Source organism: Dreissena polymorpha, chromosome 2 (genome assembly GCF_020536995.1).
Source record: "Dreissena polymorpha isolate Duluth1 chromosome 2, UMN_Dpol_1.0, whole genome shotgun sequence".
NCBI classification, from domain to species: domain Eukaryota; kingdom Metazoa; phylum Mollusca; class Bivalvia; order Myida; family Dreissenidae; genus Dreissena; species Dreissena polymorpha.
Window position 1 is genome coordinate 103,958,590 of NC_068356.1, and position 23,610 is coordinate 103,982,199.

A 23,610-nucleotide genomic window follows, 5' to 3' on the forward strand; every position below is an offset into this window, starting at 1 on the left:
GTCAAAGGTCAAATATATGTAATCTGTCCGTTTGTCCGAAAACTTTAACATTCGTCATAACTTTTTATTGCCCCAGAAGGGTGGCATAAAGTTTTTGAACTGTCCGTCCGTCCGTCTGTCTATTAGTCAGTCAGTCCATCCGTCGGTCCGTCCGTCCGAAAACTTTAACATTGCCCATAACTTTTGCAATATTGAAGATAACAACTTGATATTTGGCATGCATGTTTATCTCATGGAGCTGAACATTTTGAGTGGTGAAAGGTCAAGGTCTTCCGTCAAGGTCAAAGGTCAAATTTTGCAATATTGAAGATAGCTACTCAATATTTGGCATTCATGCATATCTCATGGAGCTGCAAATTTTGAGTGGTGAAAGGTCAAGGTCATCCTTCAAGGTCAAGGTAAAAGGTAAAATTGTTCAATATTGAAGAAAGCAACTCTGTATTTGGCATGCATGCGTATCTCATGGATCTGCACATTTTTAGTGGTGAAAGGTCAAGGTCATCCTTCAAGGTCAAGGTAAAAGGTAAAATTGTTCAATATTTAAGATAGCAACTCGATATTTGGCATGCATGCGTATCTCATGGAGCTGCACATTTTGGGTGGTGAAAGATCAAAGTCAAGGTCATCCTTCAAGTTCAAGGTCAAAGGTCAAAATGTTGCAATATTGAAAATAGCAACTTGATATTTGGCATTCATGTGTATCTCATGGAGCTGCACATTTTGAGTGTTGAAAGGTCAAGGTCATCCTTCAAGGTCAAAGGTCAAAATTTGCAATATTTAAGATAGCAACTCGATATTTGGCATGCATGCGTACCTCATGGAGCTGCACATTTTGGATGGTGAATGGTCAATGTCATCCTTCAAGGTCAAAGGTCAAGTTATGCAATAGTGAAGATAGCAACTTCATATTTGGCATGCATGCATATCTCATGGAGCTGCACATTTTGAGTGGTGAAAGGTCAATGTCATCCTTCAAGGTCAAAGGTCAAATATATGGCTTCAAAGCAGCGCATTAGGGGGCATCGAGCTGCATCCGTCATTATTTTAGCATCACACCTGTTCTCAGGTACCTAGGAAAGAATATATGTAGTACCAACCCCTCCCCCAGGACAAAATCTAATAACATCTACAGGAACACTCAATTGCAAACTTTCAAAGAAAAGAAATTTCTGTATTTTATTCTCAAATGGTTTTTCAACATGCAGATTTTTATCAAATAAAACAGAATTTTCAGTGTCAGAACTTACAACAGCTTTGTCAAGCAGTGTGTATTTGTCTTTAACAACAGATCCTACAATGAAAGACTGATGCATTCTGATCAACAGTCTTATATGGAAAAGACAGCTCCTTATTTGTAGCAGTTGTAGTTGCCTGTTTAAATATTGTTCTTAAGATGACAGACATGATGCTAAAGCTTCTACACTTGCACAAAGCTCTGGCCATTATCCTGTTGAAGAGTTTACGTAAGGTTTCTCTAATAAACTGAATAAACATTCCGCGTGACTCTGAAGTACGCTACTGGTCATCGGCTTGCATTTCTGCTTCTTCCTTTTTGTTTCAATGTACCCGTCAAACTGTTCAAACTGGTCCTGAACAGGCTGTACATCTTTCTGCTTTTTGGAGGTGATGTTAATCGTGTCCATCTGGTTTGTTATGTACCACAATGCATTGTAGACAGTCTGAAATTGTAACAATATGAACGTAATATTGTATTTCCTTTTTAATAGTACAATGATTTCATAATATAATTTAATATTTTATATTTTCCAAATACTTTAATAAGATGTTATAAATGTTTAACTTTCTCAATATAAAAATGATATTTAAACAAGATCTGTCACTGTGAGATGACAATGCCCCAAAAGAGGTGCCTTTATCTTCAAACATTTAAGACCAAGGTCATCCAGGGGTCAAGGTTACCAAAGGTTATGGTTACTGAAAGGTTTTGTCCCAATGAATATTATATCCAAATATTAATTAAAAAATATATTTACTCATAAGGACGTTATGGCTAATGTTAAAGTTTGCAGAAAGAATGAGGTACGGATGGACCGACAAACGGACGGTTCAAAAACTATATGCCTTCCTTAGGGGGCATAAAAGGGTTAAACGAATACTAAATGGGTTTTTTTAATCCCAGTTCAATATAAAGGTGAATAGGTTTCCCATGCCATATTGGGTTCCACAATCAGTCACTGTATTGTCTCTTGCAAACTTGGTAATATCCCTATATTTATGGAAGGGAAAGACCGCCAATATTACTCATCATCAGAAATGTTGCATGTGTTGAATATTCAGCTCATTTGTTTAACAGAGAATTTTTTAATGCAACTTTTAATATCTGTTTGGTACAATTGTAAATTGCAAAATGTTGTATGTTCCGATTCTACAAAATTTTTAATGTTTAAAAACAAACATGCAACTTCTTAAACTACAGATCTGAAAATGAGAATGAATGAAGTGCATATATAAAGTTTACATCTTCATATACCTAATATAGTTGTCATAATAATAAATAAAAGATCATAATCCATCTGAAAGTAAGTTGATGACAAACTACATTAGCATGTTGAATATTTTCTAAGTTGTACGATCGGTTTTAGTAATCTGCTACAGGTCAGCATCTTACAAGTGTACACTATACAATTATACAGAATAAAAGTGGACGAATCAAATTTCAACATTTTACAACGCATTTTCAAGTCAACCGGTGTTAGGGTACAAATGGTCATTAGTAGCCACATGTGTTGGGCGCGCCCAAGTCACAAGCCATTAAGTGCCTAGAAATGAAGATCAATTTTCGTAAACTATGTACCATTTTGTTGGGAAAGGTTGCCTCGTGACGAAAAATTACCACGAACGGCCACTTGCCAACATATACTACAAGAAAACACTTCTCGAATTCGTAGAAATGCAAGGTCGGCTCTCGTCTGACCGAACGTTCAGTGCCGATTTTTACAAGAGTAAAACTATCGAAATATCCCAGCTATCAAACATAATCCACATTAGTACAATATACAAATACGAGTTTATCAACTTACAACACAGATTTGTCCTTTTTGTTTGCGTTATAACGTCGAAAACGCTGTAAATCGGGAATTGTTTGTCGGCAATTTCGAGTCCAGCTCCATTTCGATCAGACTCTCAATGTAAATACGGTTCTCGATTTCAGGTATTCGGTAACTCTAAGGCGCGGAACCAATAGTTGGATAAATAGCGTAAGGTGAAGGACAAATCATCGTTCACGATTGGAAGTTTGAGAAGTGTTTTCTTGTAGTTTATGTTTGCAAGTTGCCGCTCCTGGTCATTTTTCGTCACGAAGCAATCTTTCCCAACAAAATGGTACAAAGTTTACGAAAATCGACCTAAATGGCTTTAAAATGTTGATGACGGTGATTTTCCTGTGTCAAGAGATACCTACCTTGTATCAGAAAATAAATTGGTCAAAATTATGAAAAATGTTGTTTTATTACATATTGATAGTGTTAAAGTGACTTGGCCACGCGCCCAACACCTGTGAACCAAAAGAATCATTGTTTACATTTACAATGGTTCCTGGTCCGTAAGCGTGGCATTGGTTTCTGGCTAAGACGAAAAATAATTTTGTCGCTTCCACCGCGTATAGATTACAGACTTTAGGCCACTCCAAATTTATGTGTTGGTCTACGTTTTTTTTTAAGTTGAAGAGGCGATCGTAAATTCTTTTTTAAAAACAATAACATTTTCGAGCGAGCGAAGAGCGAACAATTAAAAAAATCACATTTTGATAAAAAAAAAATATTGCATTATCAAGAGATACAGGTTTAAACAGCTATTTTTACATTCAAATCAATTCTTATACAAAGAATATATATCGACCTCATAATATAGGAGTAAGTTGCATTTGACCTTTGACCACGAAATATACATGTAACCATATCATTGAAGTGAGGGACACATGTCTACCTACTGCTGCTTATATTTGTTTGAAGTTTTAAACAGTGAAAGCTGTGAAAAGGTATACCATGTTGCAAGCTGTGAAAAGGTATACCATGTTGCAATAGCACTTGAAGAGGAACGATCATCAAAATAATAATGACAGCCACTCGGACAAAGACCATGCATATAATTCATTGTCTCTACCTTATTTAAAAGGGGCATATCGATTGCTAGTACGGTATTGTATTTTTATGAAATAAATTTATACATTACAAACAACTTATTTTATGTTTCTAAAATACACGGACCTAGCTGTTTAACATGTTCCGTCATCCATGTATTTTAAAAATTATAAAACATTGTCCCTGTGAAACTTTAAGAACCAGCATTTAATGCTTATGTTTATTTTTTTTGTTCACTTAAAATTGTGTTATAATAAAAATTTGCCTACATATAGGGCAATACCGTCCATATGCCCATCGATTTTTTAGCGTGTGCAGTTATCGATTAAAAAGGTTACGAAACACTATATTTGTCATTCGTATTCAGCGTCAAAATCGTTTCTGCTAGATCGCGTTTTTTTCACAAATAAAAAAAAACATCCGCTATAATTACAGAAGATCACAAAAATGAGTGCGAGCGGTAAAAAATAAAAATAATTACATTTTGAAACAAGAAATATCTTTAAAAAAGATATACGGCGTAAATAGTTTAATGAATGAGATCAAGGATAGCGAATGTCTTTTTCTGTGCAGTTCTTAGCTGCATCACACGCAGTACGGGATGTTACGGGGAGTTTTCGCGGCTTATTTTACATTATAACATATTGCTGGTCATAAACCTATAGATACAAAACAGAAAACCAAAAGAAGAATGGAAGTGAAATTTAAACATATGAGTCAACCGGCCACACGAGAACAAACCTGTTTTAGTGGTCTGTCGGGCATTGCTATTTGATTCGATTATTAACAATATCGAGAATCATCGTGCTCATGCTTAAAGTGATATTATAGGCATTTTGCACTGTTGAATTGAGCTGAAAAGAATTAACAGGTCAAAATAGTTAGTTAAAATGTGGTTACTGATCAATTATCTGCAACTCACCTTGCTACCAGTTGTTTATAAAAATATATTTTATATTCGATATTCTTACGTGACCCACCCAGTCCTGTAAGCCGAAATGATCCGTAAAACAATATTGTGTCTTTGTGTCGTATGAACAAATCTGCACTAAAACTAAATTTAAGTTCAACTCGTTAACGCATGATCAGTTGTCAAACGAAAGTACGGTTAATATTCAAATGCATTATTTTTCTCTTTCTGGTATATTGTTTTAGTATGTTGATGCTGCATTAATTACTATAAGTGTATATAAAGTAGAAACATCAAAAATAATCAACGGTTGCGATAGACACCTATAAACTGTTACATGCTCATAATATCATTTTAGTACATTAGGCAATATGGTGGAATAATTATTGTTAAATTTATTTAAAATAATATTTATCATTGTATTGTTGAAAACACATTAAGAATCTATTATTGACATACCATAATTATATTGCTGAATATCTTCTTTTAACATATTTCTGGTCTAAAGAAAATTCCAGGTCACCTAGTTCACGGATAGCGTCTTTATTATATAACGATTATTTTACTGACCGCGAACTCCGGTGATGACCTGTATATAAACTCTGAATGTCCGCGACTTGACCCGAAACCTCGCGGGTTGAAATGCAATTCTTTAAAGTGAGGCCTCGCTTCCACTGCTCTTTATACTTTTACATGTTAACATGTTGACAGAAATATGGAAGTAAGTACTAAATATGAGAACATAGCCTTTTAAGTATAAACGCTTTTGCGCTGGTAATACTCTGAAAATAAAAGGTGTACGCACAAACTGTATTGATGTCGAGAATTGAGTGTAAAACTGTTCTATCTATTAAGCCTTTTCATTAGAGATAAAATTGTTTCATACAGTAAAACAGTGTTACAAAGACGCGGATATGTTTCCAATGTTCTGGTGGTATACTCAAATCAGCCAATGGAATAAATTAAGTGTATTCATTCGTACCTAGCCGCGGGAAATTTTATTTGAATTTTATTGGACACTTACAAAGGTCAAGTCAGGGTGAAAAGCTGGCTTATGCAGCTTACGCCGAAAAATAGATGCGGCAAATCCGACGACCAACAGATCAATTTTGAGTGGCCTTACAACTGTTCAAATGTCAACTTGCAACATTGCAAGATGTAAAGATACGCGATGATTAATCTAGGCGTGTTTACATGTTCACAGTGGAAATCGGCAGTTCGTTAAAGTTACTGTTGCAAAGTTGTATACTTTAGCAATCACCTTTATAAAGAAGCGTTAGAGTTGTGATAAAGTTTTGTGCGTTGTGTATGCGATTTAAAAATAAAAGTAAATGTATATTTTACATTTTGAACATTTAATTTTGTATTCATTGAACAGTTTTATTTGGACAATGCACAAGATGAACATTTGAGATGTCTCCACCTTAAAAATTAACATTGTTGAAAATTGAAGAATTACATATCAAACATTGTTTATTTGAACGGATATTATTTGACATGTATGTATAATCTATAATTGCAATAAGTGCAACATTTCTGGTGATATATAATATTGGCGGTCTTTCCCTTCCATATATATTATATACTCACAATGCTTATCTCCCATATGCCGTCGATCGTGACATAGACATTCTGCCAGACCCAGCGGGAAAAAAATTACTGTCCAAAAAATATTGTCGCCCGCTCAAAAAATAATGTCACCCTCTATCATAGCAAACACGTGCTGAATGGTAAAAAAATTATACTGTCCCATTCGCGCATGCGCAGTGCGCAGTTTTGCATTTCCGTTGTAAACAGACGACCAAATATGTCTATCATTGCTAAAATTAAATAAATTATTGAATACTAAAATTGTTCATGGTTCATATTAAGTGATCATGTTTAACTAGTTTTTTCGGTATAATAAAATAAATAAAACATGTCTGACAGTGTGGCAGTAAATTTGTCACCTTTCGAAGCACTTCATTGCCCGATTTAAAAAATAATGCGATATATGCTGGAAAAAACAACAACATATAAACACTAATCACCCTGTAAAATTTCCATGAAATTTCAAAACATCCGGACCTAAACGCCACCTCTGAAGTAGCATTGTCTCCTTTATAACTGCACCTTAAAAAAGATGTGGCGCCCGTGATTATGACCATGCATTGGTCTCTTTTGATCAAAAGTATACTTTTGGCGAATATCCGGGTACACGGTGTAAGATCACGTGACTTTGTGGGGTTCACAGATAAACGTGTTTGTATGTTAACACGCCGGTAAGTGGTGCTTGTTTCAAATAACTTTTTAAAACGCTTTTTCAAGAATTTCAACAAGTGCAAAAACGATGTGCAATATAAAATACATCAGAATTACTTAATTTAATTAGCCTGTGTTCTTAACAGAAAATTCGATGTGAGCAGCACGGTTATGGTGCACGAAACGTGAAATTGTGGCACCTATTTGATACGTTTTCAAGGATCGATTCTCAGATATCGGCACAAACTGCAAGCAAAACTGTCTTAATGTACTAAAGATTTGTGCAAATGTATTTCAATAAATTAAGAATTCCTAACGGTGTGTTTACAGTCTGTCCGTTTGCATTCAAAGCGCCGATTATTTTGAAAGTATTATTACAATATATCGCGACTTGAGTCAGAACTTAAGATCATAATATTTATAAAATAAATAAACATGTGCTGTAAAACTGTATAACATTTATATACACTGTTTTATACAAGTAATATGACAGTATTGCTGCCAATTTCTGATTTTACCGACCCTATTATGGTGGGTTGACTAGTGGTAACACCGACAAGAGACTTAAGGTTTTGGCGATTTAAATTTAATTGAAGGATATGGATGGGTGTGGAATGTGTGATAAACATTTAACTGACACTAAGCATTGGTCTCGGCCAAAATTCACCAATCTTTTTCAATCGTGGAAAATAAATATAGGTAGGGGGTAAGGATAAAACTCGATTATTTACTTTATATATACTTAACCAATTTTTGCCTAGTGGACTCTCCAATCCATCTAAATTGGATCAATTTATTTCAAACATTAGGATGTATAGTATATTTATTTATTATATTCATAATATTTCTTACAGAAATTCCTTTAAGCAAACAGCGCAGACCCTGATGAGACGCCGTACCATGCGGCGTCTCATCTGGGTCTACGCTGTTTGCCAAAGCCTTTTTTCTAGACGCTAGGCATACATGGGTTATTAGAAATATTACCCATTTACCTCTTATTATTTTTGCAATTGATAGGGATTACTCCAGATATTGTAATTATCAAGTCTCCGTTTGACTGTCATAGCTATCTTGATAATAAAAAAAATCGTTATTATTTTTATTTCGTACAGTTGCGTAGCTTCATGTTGGTAAGGGTCTAATGCTTTTTACTCAATATATATTCGGAAAAAAGTTTGTCCCAAAATGCTCTTTAAATCGAATGTATAGGGGATTCGGGTCTACGACTTCACCTTTATGAAGAGATCAATTAAAATATTACTGATCACAAACGCTTTTCGTTGGAAATTTGTATTCTATTAAAAGGCAACGAATACCAGCAATTATTTAGAATATTATACAAACTTAAATGCGCACGTTAGTTTTATTCTTTAGCATGTAATGTCATACTTACTTTTTGCGTGCGAGATGTTTTTCATTAAGTTTGCAATACATGACACTAGTTTTTCACAATTAATTTAAACCGAATCATTATAATCAATCAAGTGCAAGCAGTGAGTGTGATTAACATGAAACTGGGTATATTGGCTCCAGGGATGTATAATCTATTATACATCCCTGATTGGCTCAGAGTCTCTCATTGGCTTTAATATGACCGAGCCAACAGGTACTACATTGTCAAGAAACTTCAATGATTTCTTTGTCTTTAAGTCTTAAATTACCGAAAGGTGCGTGAGAATGCTTATTTCAACAGAAGTCCTACAACAACACGCTTTATTTTCGAAATCTCCTTTACAACTACATGTCAAAGACAAGTAATTGTTTTAGCATATACATGTAACAATGATGCTGATGTTTGTATGTGTTAAGTAAGGGGAAAAATACGTTATACAAATGTTAATGTTATGGTTTACTCCCGATTGCCCCACATTTTGATTTCAAGGATTAAAAAACAATATCGGAAAATCCAGGTAAGTCGCTTAAATTCAACTACAGTTAGATTCAAATTGTGATCCACTTTCAACACTACGCGTAGTCGGTCTCGATCGAAAAGGGTTAACTGCGGAGTTTTTCTATCATTTTTTTGTATTTATTACGTGTTTTATTTGATTAAATAAACATAACAAACACCAAAATGGTTCTAAATACATGTTTATTATGCCCCCGAATGAGGGCATATAGTGATCGGACCGTCCGTATGTCCGTCTGTCTTTCAGTCACACTTTGCGTTTAGGTTTCTACGCTTAGGTTTCGAAAAAAGCTCATAACTTCCACGTCCCTTCAGATACCAACTTGATATTTGGCATGCATGTGTATCTCATGGAGCTGCACATTTTGAGTGGTAAAAGGTCAATGTCATGGTCATCCTTCAAGGTCAAAGGTAAAAACAAATCCAAGGGAAGTAATAAGCTTCATGGAGATAATTATCTGTACCTGCCAAATGATAAAAAACAATTAATAAATCAAAGCTGCGCAGTAGGGGCCATTATGTTTCTGACAAACACATCTCTTGTTTTCTTTATTAACATATTATATTTAACAAATAATAGATTAAATATCCATTAAAATTGTAATATGAATGTATTAAACATACTTTTTTACTTTTCTTTATCAACATATTATACTTAGCAACCAATATCAGTCTCATATTTACATTCGCCGAAATCAATATATTCACATTTGTATAAAGTATGGAAACCGTCCAGCACAATACTCATCCCTCCGTGTTTTTAAGTAACCAAATCAGCGTGAAGTTGCAAATTTACCACGTTGTTTGATGAGAAATTTTGAAATAAGTGAAATTGAATGAATGTTTGTGATTTTCGACCGTTATCGAATTATATAAAATAACAGTTAGTTTTTTTATTTTTTATTAATATTTTGTTTGTGTGACAAACAAAGAATATGTAATTTTCGCTTTATATTTAGATCAAACTTAATCAAAATAAAGCCCAGTGATGGTCTTTATAATTCTTTGATTATGTATATAACGCATGCAAGTTTGTCCAATACTTGTGGACTGCAATTCGTGAACCGACCTATAACTTTTCCTCCACACCCTCTTCACACCTATTTGAACGTGGTATTGGATTTCTGAATGTGGGACAATCGGGAGAACACAAATGTAATATATAGTATAATCCGTCACGACATTCCATTTGTCTACTACACCGTGGTGATTGAATAGGATATCAAATAGGACGGATGGGTGTACCTATATAAGATGTCATATTATTAATCGCAGTTTGAAAGCTCTGGATACATATAACTTTACAAGAAGGATGACAAATTGCTACAGTATAGAGGTAAGATATTTAAATGAACTGTGCTATGTGAAAAGGTTTTTTCTTTTCTTCTTCCACGTGATGTACAAACCTCCCACTGGAGTATACTCGTACATTTTTTATTTACAAGGTGATCTAGAGAGGGCAGTTAAACAAACAAAAAAAACGTTAATATTTATAATAGTTTTTATTTATTTTATTTATAATTTTTGGCGTCATGCTCTTGTGAAAATGACTTGCCATCATAGTTTTAGTCGACACGATGAGTTATTTTTTACGCCATGACCCCTTTTTAATAGCATGCCGTCATAGACTATGGTACACACTTATAATATGGTCATGTCGGATTAGTTTATATCGACTTACTGTGAAATACTAGTAACATGGTTTGTCGTCATAGTTTTGTAGGTTTTTCCCTCTTAATTTTACTCGCCATAAAGACATTAAGTTAAAGTCTCGACGTAAATGTTTCCGGCTTTTCCCGAAACAATATTTGGTCGACATGATATAAGTCGACAAATCGAGATAATTTTTGGCGTCATGCTCTTGTGAAAATGACTTGCTACCATAGTTTAAGTCGACACGATGATTTATTTTTTACGCAATGTCACCTTTTTCATATCATGACGTCATAGAATGTTGACATCATCACAGCATCAGGGTGTACCATATACGCTTCCATAGTTTTCCCTACTAATTTTACTCGCCATAACGACATTAAGTTAAAGTCTCAACGTAAATGTTTCCGACTTTTACCGAAACAAAATATTTGGTCGACATGATCTAAGTCGACAAATGCTCTTGTGAAAATGACTTGCCATCATAGTTTTAGTCGACACGATGAGTTATATTTACGCCATTACCCCTTTTTCATATCATGCCGTCATAGAATATGGTACACCCCAATAATATGGTCATTCCGGATTAGTTAATATAGACTTACCGTGAAATAACATGATTTGTGTCATAGTTTTGAAGGTTTTCCCTCTTAATTTTACTCTCCTTAACGACATTAAGTTTAAGTCTCGACGTAAATGTTTCCGGCTTTTCCCGAAAAAAATATTTGATAGCTTTACCACACACTTTAATTTTAGTGTTTGATTTTACAATTTCTTTATTTTTTTATTTTTTGCAAACAATTTGCTATTTGAAACCATCCAAAAGTATTCAATTACCGTACAATTAGATACATAAGTAAAATATTTTTTTTATAACCCATTAACTCCATGTTAAAAATTAACCAATTAACTCCATGTTTCTCAGTGAAAAACGTGAACCAAGATAAGGGCCTATACCCCCATAAACCAGCTTTGAGCATGCTCAAGGTATAACCAATATATATTTTTTTAAAGATATGTCATCTTGATATTTATATAATTATCTACCTTTTGATTGCATTTTATTTGAAATAAATGGTGAAATTAAATACCTAAAATGAATTTAAAAATAGGTAGAGGCTAACGTCATAAGGGGCAAAGGTCCTAGGGGGCTAATGTCCTAGGGGCTTATGTCCTAGATGCTAACGTCCTAGGGGCTCATGTTCCAGAGGGCTAATGTCCTGCACTCGAATTAAACATAGAATACAAATAGGCGACTGTGGATCAATTAGGCCTAGGAAATGATTCAATTCCGACTCACAACAGGACACGATGCATTAACAGTCTGTCATGTCGGCAAAATTGTTGCTCAATAATTTAAAGAAAATAACTTAAGTATTAGATACACATAACACTACATGTACATGATTCTAGCCTTGTTATTCTTTAGCAAGGCAACCGAAATTCTCAAGATGGTTGCCAGTGCAGCAACCAATTGCGAAAAAAAAGAAACATATTGTTGTTATTTTGTCTAATTATCTCTATAGCATAAATATGAGGATTAACAGTGCACACACATCTCGACCTGTGCTTTAAGACACACTCTATATAAATTTGAATGGGTTGTGTTCATTTCAAACTTGCGATATAAAAATCAATACCATAATTTTGAGAACTGAGTTGCGTCTAAGATTATGCAATAGCGAACAACTTCAGTGCCTTCAGCGCTTTGATTGTATTAGTTATTTGGTGATAAATAGAAACAAGGTTCATCTGCATTTTCTAAGAGTCATACAACTCAGCATGAATTAAGCCTTCATTGTCATTTTGCATGTTATTTGAAGGTTACACATGGTATCTTATCTTAATAACGGAATCTCCACACGTGATAGGTCGGTCAAAAGCTATACATAGCTTATGTTATATACATGGTATTCTCATACCGACAATAAATAAATTTTGATTTGATTTGATTTGATTTGTGAAGAATGTGGTGTCACAAACATACCAATTAACGCTCGATTGGTCATTGTCGGCTCGGGTACTACTTAAATGTACCCCGGGTACTCTTAAGTATACTTGCATGTACCCCGGGTACGGTAAATATACTAAAACGTACCCGGGAAATTTAACGCTAAATCTGTCGTTGTCGGCCATTTTGTTTTAATTAATTATTTTCACATTTATGTCAATTTTCTGTAAAATGGCCTCTATATTATCGAAACTTATACTCAAAAAGGATGTTGACGCAGTTTTTTTTTAAAGAGCATTTGTTTAAGATTATCGGTAGCGCGCTTCACGACATCGGATTTTAGGCGGGAATACAACTCGGGTACAGTCTAATATCGACCGGGTACGTTTAAGTATATTTACCGTACCCGAGGTACATGAAAGTAAACTTAAGAGTACCCGGGGTTCCTGTAAGTAGTACCCGAGCCGACAATGACCAATCGAGACCAATTAACACCTCTAATCCACCCTTGGGACATCGTCTCCCACTGAGAAAATGCTTTCGCTCCTCGATCGCAAATGTTTCTTCAAGACCATGATCTTGCTTTAATTGACATTACGAAATAAACGAAAAAAATAATCACTTATTGTGTTCGAGTTTTGAGTGTTTATTTTAAATCTAAACTTTAAAGTGAAAACTTAACAAAGACAGCAATAAGTTTATGGAATGTGACGAACATTTTTGGAACTATTTACAGCGGGTATATACGATTTTGTCAAATATTTATGAATTTATATGAAATGTGTAAAAACGTATTATACATATATTTCAATATAAATTAAAATAAAAGTTAAGAAGAACATGTGTCGAAAAATGCGAAATAAGCCAGATATTTAATTCTGAATTTGAAAACGGCTGTACAGCCGAATTCGCCAGCATGTATATCATATATCTATTCATACGACACACGAACACTAACTCCAATCCTAATACAAAGACGAATGCTTCGGTTATTGTAGGAAAATATGTACGTCACAATCGGCTCGGGCCGCTAATTTGTCTTTGCTGCATTTTATGAAATTCGGCTTTAATGTATAATTTTTCTTGCCTATTTTGTGTAATTGTAAGATATTCTATCAATATATTACAATTAAACACATATAAAAAATCGTATATACCCGATTTAAGTTTGCATAAGGCTTCATATGTGTCATGTGGAACATTTTTATCCTATATTTATATTTTATTAAGAAAATAAAATTAAGCAAGAAATCAGTTAAGTAAATATTGAGAATAACACAAAAACAGTGTGTGATTTTTGGCTATAGACACTGATTTTATCAGTGAAATGTTATTTAAATCATGTAATAAAGTTAAAGGCTGATTAAACTTACAGCGCGCACAGTTTGCAAACAGACCAAACATAAACGGGGGTTTCAAGATCAGTGATTTGTAAAAAAAATATCACGATATCGTATGACGCTTCTGACTAATTGCACGAGTTTTAAGCATGACCGGACCTGAATCTTTTATATTCTGATGTCTTCATTCAATTCACAGTACAGGGCGTTAAATTCGAACAAGACACGCAGCATTTAATCGAATAAATTTTACACTAAAATGAACCGGTATTCGGCTGTTTAAAAAGTTAAATAGCATATTGGAGAATATATTACGTTTCAACAGATATGATATGTGCTCGCTTCACGTAGTTCGATACCACGACATAGACCTGTGTTCATTCGATTAATAACACGACTTAATGAGACGTCTATACTAGGTAATCAAGTCGTGGGAAAGGCTTCACCCATTTATGCCTAGTGGACTCTCCCATCCTTCTAAATTGAATCAATTTATTTCCAAAATTAGGGATGTTTAGTATATTTATTTCTATATTAAGAATATTTCTAACATAAATTCATTTAAGCAACCAGCGCAGACCCTGATAGGACGCCGCATCATGCGGCGTCTCATCTGGGTCTACGCTGTTTGCTAAGGCCTTTTTTCTAGACGCGAGGCATTAATGGGTTAAGCAAGCCGTGGATACGAGGTAACTTAATCCTTAGAACGACTTCACTAAAGTAAACAGGAAAACAAAATCGAGTGAATGACATAATAAAGTAATTCGAGTACCCGGACGTTTTTTAAAGCTGAGTTTAAACCGCGAATAATTACGATTTTTAAGGAATTATTAAATCTATCTAATATGTGCCATTTTGAAACAAACGTTTAACACCTTTCAAATTGAATGTCAGTATTGAATATGCGATGTGTTTTTAAATGATTTCATAGTGTAGAATAACACATTATTTATTTCAGATCATGTCGTTGTTTGCAATAGCGATGCTGACTTTTGTGGCACAGGTCACAGCGTACAGCGCCATGCCACCTATGAGCGTCTGTAACTCAATGACCCCGAGTCACGGCGGCAGCGCACAGACCGGAGCCAACCCGTACCGGATTGTCCTGTCCAAGACCACGTACTCTACGTCTGAACAAATTCAAGGTACTCGTAGTTAACGTTTTTTATGTTATTCTTATGTGTTAAAATGGATCGTGGAAAGGTCTATTCAGTATTAATTGTTTTCAAAACACTTAAGTTGAATACCGGTAACATGTACGAGTAAAGCCCGGTATGCTACTTGTGGTGCGAATTGATATGGCTATACTGACTGTGATTACTTCAATTGACTTAAACGTTGATACATTAAAGGGACCGCGATTGACGAACAAAGAAAAGTTCTAAAATACCGTATTTTTAGCTCACCTGAGCACAGTGTGCTTATAGTGAGCTTTTGTGATCGCCTGTTTTCCGTCGTCCGTCGTGCGTTGTGCGGCGTCGACATTTGCCTTGTTAACACTCTAGAGGCCACAATTATTGTTCAAACTTCATGAAATTTGGTCAGAAGATTGGTCTCAATGATATCTTGGATGAGTGTGAAAATGGTTACGTTTGCTTGAAAAACATGGCTGCCAAGGGGCGGATATTTTTTCCTTATATGGCTATATATGGCTATAGTAAAACATTGTTAACACTGTAGAAGCCCCATTTGTTGTCCAATCTTAATGAAACTTCTTAATTTTAGAACATTCATCCTAATACTATGTTGGACGAGTTCGAAAATTATGCCAGTTGGTTAAAAAACATGGCCGCAAGGGGCGGGGCATTTTTCCTTATATGGCTATAGTAAGACCTTGTTAACACTCTAGAGGCCACATTGATTGTCCAATCTTCATGAAATTTGGCCAGAAGATTGGTCTCAATGATATCTTGGATGAATTTGAAAATGATTAGGTTTGCATGAAAAACATGGCTGTCATGGGCAGGGGCATTTTCTCTTATATGGCTATAGTAAAACCTTGTTAACAGTCTAGAGGCCACATTTATTGTCCAATCATAATGAAACTTGGTCAGAAGATTCAGTCCAATAATATCTTGGACGAGTTTGAAAATGATGCCAGTTAATTGGAAAACATGGCAACCAGGGGGGCGGGGCATTTTTCCTTAAATGGCTATAGTAAAACCTTGTTAACACTCTAGAGGCCACGTGTATCGTCCAATCATCATGAATCTTGGTCTGAAGATTTGTCCCAATGATATCTTGGACTATTTCGAAAATGGTTACGGTTGCTTTAAAAAATGGCCACTAGGGGGCGGGACATTTTTTCTTATATTGCTATTTATTGCTTTAGTAAAACCTTGTTTACACTATAGATGCCACCTTTATTGTCCGATCTTCATGAAATTGGTCAGAAGATTTGTCCCAATGATATTTTGGATGAGTGTGGAAATGGTTCCGATTGGTTGAAAATATGGCCGCCAAGGGGCGGGGCATTTTTCCTTATATAGCTTTAGTAAAACCTTGTTAACACTGTAGAGGCCTTATTTATTTCCGATCTTCATGAAACTTGGTCAGAAGATTTGCCCCAATGATATCTTAGATGAGTTTGAAAATGGTTCCGGTTGCTTGAAAAACATGGCCACCAGGGGGCGGGGCATTTTTCCTTATATGGCTACATGTATATATGGCTTTTGTAAAAACTTGTTAACACTTTTGAGGCCACATTTACTGCTCGATCTTCATAAAAAAATTGTCAGAAGATTAATCCTAATTATATCTTGGACGACTTTGAAAATGGTTATGGTTGGATGAAAAACATGGCCACCAGGGGGCGGGGCATTTTTCCTTAAATGGCCATAGTAAAACCTTTTTTACACCCTCGTTAAATATTCTCCAAAGGTTAATATAATAATATTAATATTGCAGATCATTACTCAATGGAGGGAGAAAAAACTGTTCATAGCTTGAAATGTTTACATTCCAATCGTGAATGCAAACTTAATTACTCCAACTGACCCTTATCAGCTGCCTGAGCACAAATCAATACATATCTCTGAGTGAACCTTGTTGTTCTATTTTTAGATCAGCAACTTCATACCTTGTTGTGCTATTTCTTAGATGTGTGGCACATTGAATAAGAGAAGATACAAATTTTGATGCACACAGTTTGCTGATGGGGTCTGATGTTTTTGTGATTATCAAAGATTTGTGTTTTAAAACGGATTTATTGACTTTTTAATTGGAAATATAATTGCAAGGTGAGTCTGAAAATAGTTCATGTTTGTTTAAAAACAAGGCTCTCAGGGGGGTGATAGTGTTTTTTTGTATGTCTACAGTTCGTCAGTTGTTTAAAGTGAAACAGTGTGAATACTTTAAGTCACATTTTTAGTTCAATCTGAATGACACTTGCTTAGTACAAACGTTGATATCATATCTTGATTTAGTTTACTCAATTAGTTATGAGCATAATATTTTTTGCTCATGGTGAACTTTTGTGATCACCTTTTGTCAATTGTCTGTCTGCCGTGTCTGTCTGCCGTTGTGCGTCATAAATATTTGCCTTGTCAACACTGTAGAGGCCACATTTATTGTCGGATCTTCATGAAACTTTGTCAGAAGATTTGTCACAATGATATCTTGGACGAGTTCAAAAATGGTTCAGGTCTGTTGAAAACATGGCCGCCAGGCGACCATTTGTTGTTCATTCTTCATGAAACTTTGTAAGAACATTTGTTCCTTTGATATATTTGGCTGCAAAGAACAGGTCATTTCTTTTTATCTCAGGTGAGCGACTTTGGGCCGTTCATGTCCTCTTGTTACAATTATTAGTGTTTATTGATCAAAATATCAATATCATAGCCACACGCTAATCACCTGTGCTTAAAACATCAACAATGCATACTGAAATATCTTAACAGCAAATGCTTAAAAAGAAAATAATTAAGCATTTGACATCAACATTGTTCGAACTTGGGGCGACTATAATTTAAATAACGAGTATGCGCTGATTTCAAAACTTTTATTGATCGACGTAGCGATTCTCTGAGACAACAGAGATTAAATAATAAATACATGTTAGCACATTTAAATAATACATTCGGATCTCAAACAATCATGCAATAAGAAACATAGATCTATATTCATACATAACATTTAAATCCAGTTCTCAAACAATACAAAATACCGATACTGACTTGAATAATAACTCATTATTTCAAACAAATAATTTTTATAATTATATAGAGAGTAGCGATAGATAATGGGAGGTAACCAATCTAACGTTTCTTAAAAACATGAACACCAAAAGTGAAATTTATTGGTAAATTGTGTATCTGAAGTAGGCTTTTTTCTCAGTTACAAGTTGCTAATGTGAACAATGTTGAATATCTGTGAAAAGAAAAACGGCAAGATTACATGCGGCAAGTACGCAATTGTTTTTAAACGAAATATGTTCAATGTTCATCCCATCCTTCTTTACACAATATAAAATCGTTTCTAAATAACGTTAAAGTGACTGAAGATATAAAAATGAAAGAGAAATCGCTATGTACGATATAAAAGGTTCGTCATGAATACAAGTAATGATGCTATTGCAAATCTTAAGGTAGCGCACCTCTAATGGGCACATATCCAAATATAATCTAATTAATTATTTTCTTAATCAGCATCATTTCACTGAACTACATGCAAATTTGTAGATAGGCTTTCCATGCTTTTTAAAAAAATATACCGATTTTTTCAAAACCACCCCCACGCTCGGCTTTTGTCCAGTTTATTTTCAACCCTGGGGTATATAAAAGTTCCATAATGCATTCAAATTTCCAAATATGGGCATGCAGTTGGTGTGTACAGATGCTGTAAAGGTGTTTAAAGTTTAAACAAGATGAAATAAGTATTCTTTTACATACATTTATTTTTTACAAATTTTTATCTATGGAAGAGCGCAATGAAATGTAAGTGATTTCAGCCAAGTAAAAAGTGGGTCGGTTAAAAACAAAGTGTCATAAAATTCAAAATAGTATCATTTAAGTCATATTTTAAACTTAGTTTTTATAGAAACACTATATACAGCAAAATACCAAGAACTAGACAGATTTACCGTTTACTTTTTGAAATAAAAATAAAAATGCAACATGCATGGTTCGTATTTTCAACAGTAAATCACCCAATTTCGCCATAACGTTGTTTTAATTTTAATAATTGAAGAATGTGCATAAAAATTGCAAAATATTTAACAATAAATATAGCTTATATGCCATATTAAATCAAATTACGTAAGAAAATAAATAAAACGCGTCGCAAAAAAGTATACGTCGTCGGCAGGATTCGAACCTGCGCGGGAATATCCCAAAATATTTCTAGTCTATCGCCGTAACCACTAGGCTACGGCACGTAATAGTAGGCTCTTCAACCTTCGAAGAAATCGCAGGAAATCATTAGAGGTGCGCTACCTTAATTCATTGAGTTAAGGTGTGGATCGTCGGGGTTCATTTTACACATATTGTTTTATGGTTTTGATATTTATATTTGTGATTGTTCATGTGTCAAAGTACTCAATATGAACATGTATAAAGTATTGTCCAAGCGAAATAATGTGTCTACATATGACCCTCGTCATGTGAAAATATGTCTTACATCATATGCGGCCAGCATAGCTTCCGCCAAGCCTGCGCATCCGCGCAGTCTGGTCGGAAGCTCATATGCCCTCAAATAAGACATAGAAACGTTGCGTGACTTTACAGCGGACAGCATAGTTCCTTACCAGATCGTGTAATTGCTAAACGAAAATCCAGTATACGCGGAAAGTGTCGCCCCTGATTAACCCGTGCATACTTTACTTATAGTCGAACTTGTTGACGCTCTCAAATATAAAGCTACTTTTTATATTGGTAACCCTAGCCCATATAAAAAGTTTCTCTAAATTCTTTGCGCGTCTTATAAATAAGACTAACCTCACTTAACGCACTTGCATTAAGACAGGATATGCCAGATCATGGCTCATTTGCTCTCTTGGCTTTCAGTTACATTACAAGGCCTTGAAACTGGTACAAAGTTCCGAGGGTTCATGATACAGGCTCGTTCAGCTGCTGATTCATCAACTTACACGACGTATGGATCATTTGCTGAAGCCACTGGTGTGGGTAATCCGTGTGATAAGGTCAGCACTATTGCCTTATTATTAAAAACTACACAATATTGCTTTAACAGTAAGGTAAATCATTGCAAATTAATATTGCAATCATGCGATTGACGACATTATATGTTATATGCTTACTATAATCTCGCCTACCCAGCATTACGTCCGAGAAACACCGTTTTCTTTCAATGATTTTTTTAACAATCATTGTCACATAATAGTTTAAGCTTCATCAATATGCGTAGATTATAGCATATGGCCCTTTATATATGGCAAGCAAACAACATTGTGATAAAACACAAACAGACTACATAAACGCAATTACAAGTCCCCGCCGACAGCCTCTGAATACTGTAGCGTTGTTAGAATAAACAGTAAAACCACAATGCAATCCTATGTTCCTGCTTTAGGCGGCAGCCACCCACAAAGACACTGGCAATAATGATAAAACATCCGTCAGCCTCACATGGACCGCCCCGGACTCGAATGTGAGCAGTATCGTGTTTGTGTGAGTAAACTAGCGCGAAACAACATAATAGAATTCTTAAGTTCTTTGACAAAAATTGTTTTATGAAATGAGTGGTTCCATGCAACTGTATTTTAGTCAAACTCAAGAACATGTATTTAATATATACTCCATCTGATGGTTGCATGTTATTATGTAATACAAATAAGAATTATAAGCAACGGTTATAAATCCTGTCTGATTGTATTAGATACACTGTCGTGCAGACAAAACCTACGTTCTGGGTAAAGCAGCAGTCTTCGACCTTGATTCACCAAGCCGCTTCCACTGCTGCGCCCACAACTGCTGCACCCACCACTGCTGCGCCCACAACTGCTGCACCCACCACTGCTGCGCCCACAACTGCTGCACCCACCACTGCTGCGCCCACAACTGCTGCACCCACAACTGCTGCGCCCATCACTGCTGCACCCACCACTGCTGCGCCCACAACTGCTGCACCCACCACTGCTGCGCCCACTACTGCTGCAATCACATCTGCTGCGCCCATCACTGCTGCACCCACCACTGCTGCGCCCACAACTGCTGCACCCACCACTGCTGCGCCCACAACTGCTGCACCCACCACTGCTGCGCCCACAACTGCTGCACCCACCACTGCTGCGCCCATCACTGCTGCACCCACAACTGCTGCGCCCATCACTGCTGCACCCACCACTGCTGCGCCCACAACTGCTGAACCTACCACTGCTGCGCCTACCACTGCTGCTCCTATAACTTCTGCGCCTACAACTGCTGCACCCACCACTGCTGCGCCCATCACTGCTGCACCCACAACTGCTGCGCCCATCACTGCTGCACCCACCACTGCTGCGCCCACAACTGCTGAACCTACCACTGCTGCGCCTACCACTGCTGCTCCTATAACTTCTGCGCCTACAACTGTTGCGCATATCACTACTGTGCCTACAACTGCTAGGCCTACCACTGCTGCTTCCACAACCGTTGCGCCTGTAACTGCTGCGCCTACCACTGCTGCGCCTATTACTGCTGCTCCTACCTCTGCTGCGTCTGCCACTGCTGCGCCTACCACTACCGTTTCTACGGCAACACCTAGTGGACCCATCGGTGAGGTAGGGCTTTAGAATAATCCACATTGGGTTCATTTGCAAGCATAGTTATTCATCCTTTGAGGCAAAATCATTAAAACTAACAGCGACGGCCAGCACCATTCTTTTATTTTGTATAGTGGCATCAAATTGTTTACTACAATTAATGTATAGCGAAAAAAAAATAACAACTTCAATCAAGCTTCTGAACAACTAAACTAACTCTTATATTGAAAACTGAGGCCTCTAACACTGCCGTTCCTACTTCACCAAAAGAACACAAAACATTTAAATATAGTGGTTAATGTTAGATTGATATTTGACGCGGTTTATCGTATACAATACAAGGAACTGGTGTAAGATTCCACGAAGACTTCATTTCTTGTCACCTCGACCTATCCGAATTTTTAATAATAATCTGCTATTATAAGAGCTTGTTTTTTTTTATTCCAAGCTGTCTTAAATTCAGTTTTAGCCAATGCATCCTTCGTCAATATGTAATAGCCCATTGCATTTGTTAATACTTTCAGTAAACTTTAATAATAAATTTTCACGTTTTGATAAATTGACAAAATTGATGAAAAAAAAGAATCGCAAATTTGTGCGTGTGTATATTATCGAGAAAACAGTAATACTGAACATTAACAGTGCTCTAAAATATCCATATGCATCTTTTGATGGTTTAAAAAACCTGATTATTATAAAGCGTTACAAACGCGAAACAACTGAATGCTTTGAGGAGTTCAGTTGTTATCGTTACTTTTGGTTTCATTACGAAGATTGCCACGAAGATTGCTTATTTAAAGTATGAATATAACATTCACAATATGAGCACGGATGGCATAGTGGTTTAAGTGCTTGACTTTTACTCCAAATGCCAGTGATTAGTGGCCAGTTGGGGATTACTTTTTTTCTTTAATTGTATTATTGTTTATTTTTAAAGCTATTGGGTTCCATTGTTTACATCTAGCAATTTAAAGCATATAATGACAAACTTCAATACATGCCCAAATGTTAAAAGGTCATTTAACCCATTTATGCCTAGCGTCTAGAAAAAAGGTCTTGGTAAACAGCGTAGATCCTCATCAGGGTCTGCGCTGTTTGCTTAAAGGAACTTCTGTAAGAAATATTCTGAATATAGAAATAAATATACTAGACATCCCTTATTTTTGGAAATAAATTGATCCAATTTAGAAGGATATGAGAGTCCACAAGGCATAAATGGAATAAGAAGAAGACGCAGAACTCGTATTTATGTGGTCTACCGGCATTTAATCACTTATTGGGTGTAAAATAGACTACTTAAATCCCGATTTCAGATCAATCAGCCTACCGGCTGCGGGAGCATAGTGAGCTGCATAATGCCGCGAAACTGCACACAAAACTGCCAGTACAGCGTCCAGTGGAGGCCGTCCAAGAACAACACTGTGGTGGAATTTGAAGTGAAGAGAAAGACGTCGTCACCTGATTACTACATGGCTCTGGGATTTTCAGAGGACCTGCAGATGGTAATAATATTTGTCCAATAATTGTTGCCAATTGAAAGCTGAGCAAGCACCAATTTTCAGCTGTCCAAAATTTGACAATGTAATTAATGGTGTGCATAGGCATGTTACTAATCTTATGCATGAAAGCCATATCGGGGCTTTTTCTGTAACGTTACAACTGATGAGCAAAGCCAACTGTAACATACTACTCGGATTTTTTTAAGTCTTCTTGGTGAATAATTATTAGAAGCAGCATTTCTCTTTCGATACATCAGCGCCATTGAAATACAAAGCGGATGTGAAATACTTTCTAAATAGTAATTTAA

The 23,610-nt window shown here is 35.8% G+C and overlaps 1 protein-coding gene and 2 long non-coding RNA genes across 5 annotated transcripts in view; 1 reads left to right on the top strand and 2 right to left on the bottom strand.

Annotated features, from left to right (window-relative positions):
* Positions 1-23,610, bottom strand: part of LOC127868338 (uncharacterized) — a 153,429-nt gene that overhangs the window by 54,051 nt on the left and 75,768 nt on the right. The window lies entirely within an intron of this gene.
* On the bottom strand, positions 1,163-3,146 carry LOC127868339 (uncharacterized). The gene is made up of 2 exons (XR_008044087.1): positions 3,042-3,146; positions 1,163-1,679 (listed from the first exon to the last, which is right to left on the bottom strand). It is a non-coding gene; the product is annotated as an uncharacterized LOC127868339 (long non-coding RNA).
* LOC127868334 (uncharacterized) overlaps positions 10,323-23,610 on the top strand; it is a 102,109-nt gene continuing 88,821 nt past the window's right edge. Inside the window, exons 1-6 of one of the 2 annotated variants that reach the window (XM_052409997.1) lie at positions 10,323-10,496; positions 15,063-15,249; positions 20,107-20,243; positions 20,633-20,730; positions 20,939-21,821; positions 23,117-23,305. In XM_052409997.1, coding sequence (XP_052265957.1) covers positions 10,473-10,496; positions 15,063-15,249; positions 20,107-20,243; positions 20,633-20,730; positions 20,939-21,821; positions 23,117-23,305 — 1,518 coding nt within the window. In that variant the 5' untranslated portion in view covers positions 10,323-10,472. Of the gene's footprint in view, positions 10,497-15,062; positions 15,250-20,106; positions 20,244-20,632; positions 20,731-20,938; positions 21,822-23,116; positions 23,306-23,610 lie in introns of those variants that run through there. The other variant, XM_052409998.1, reaches the window with a different exon arrangement.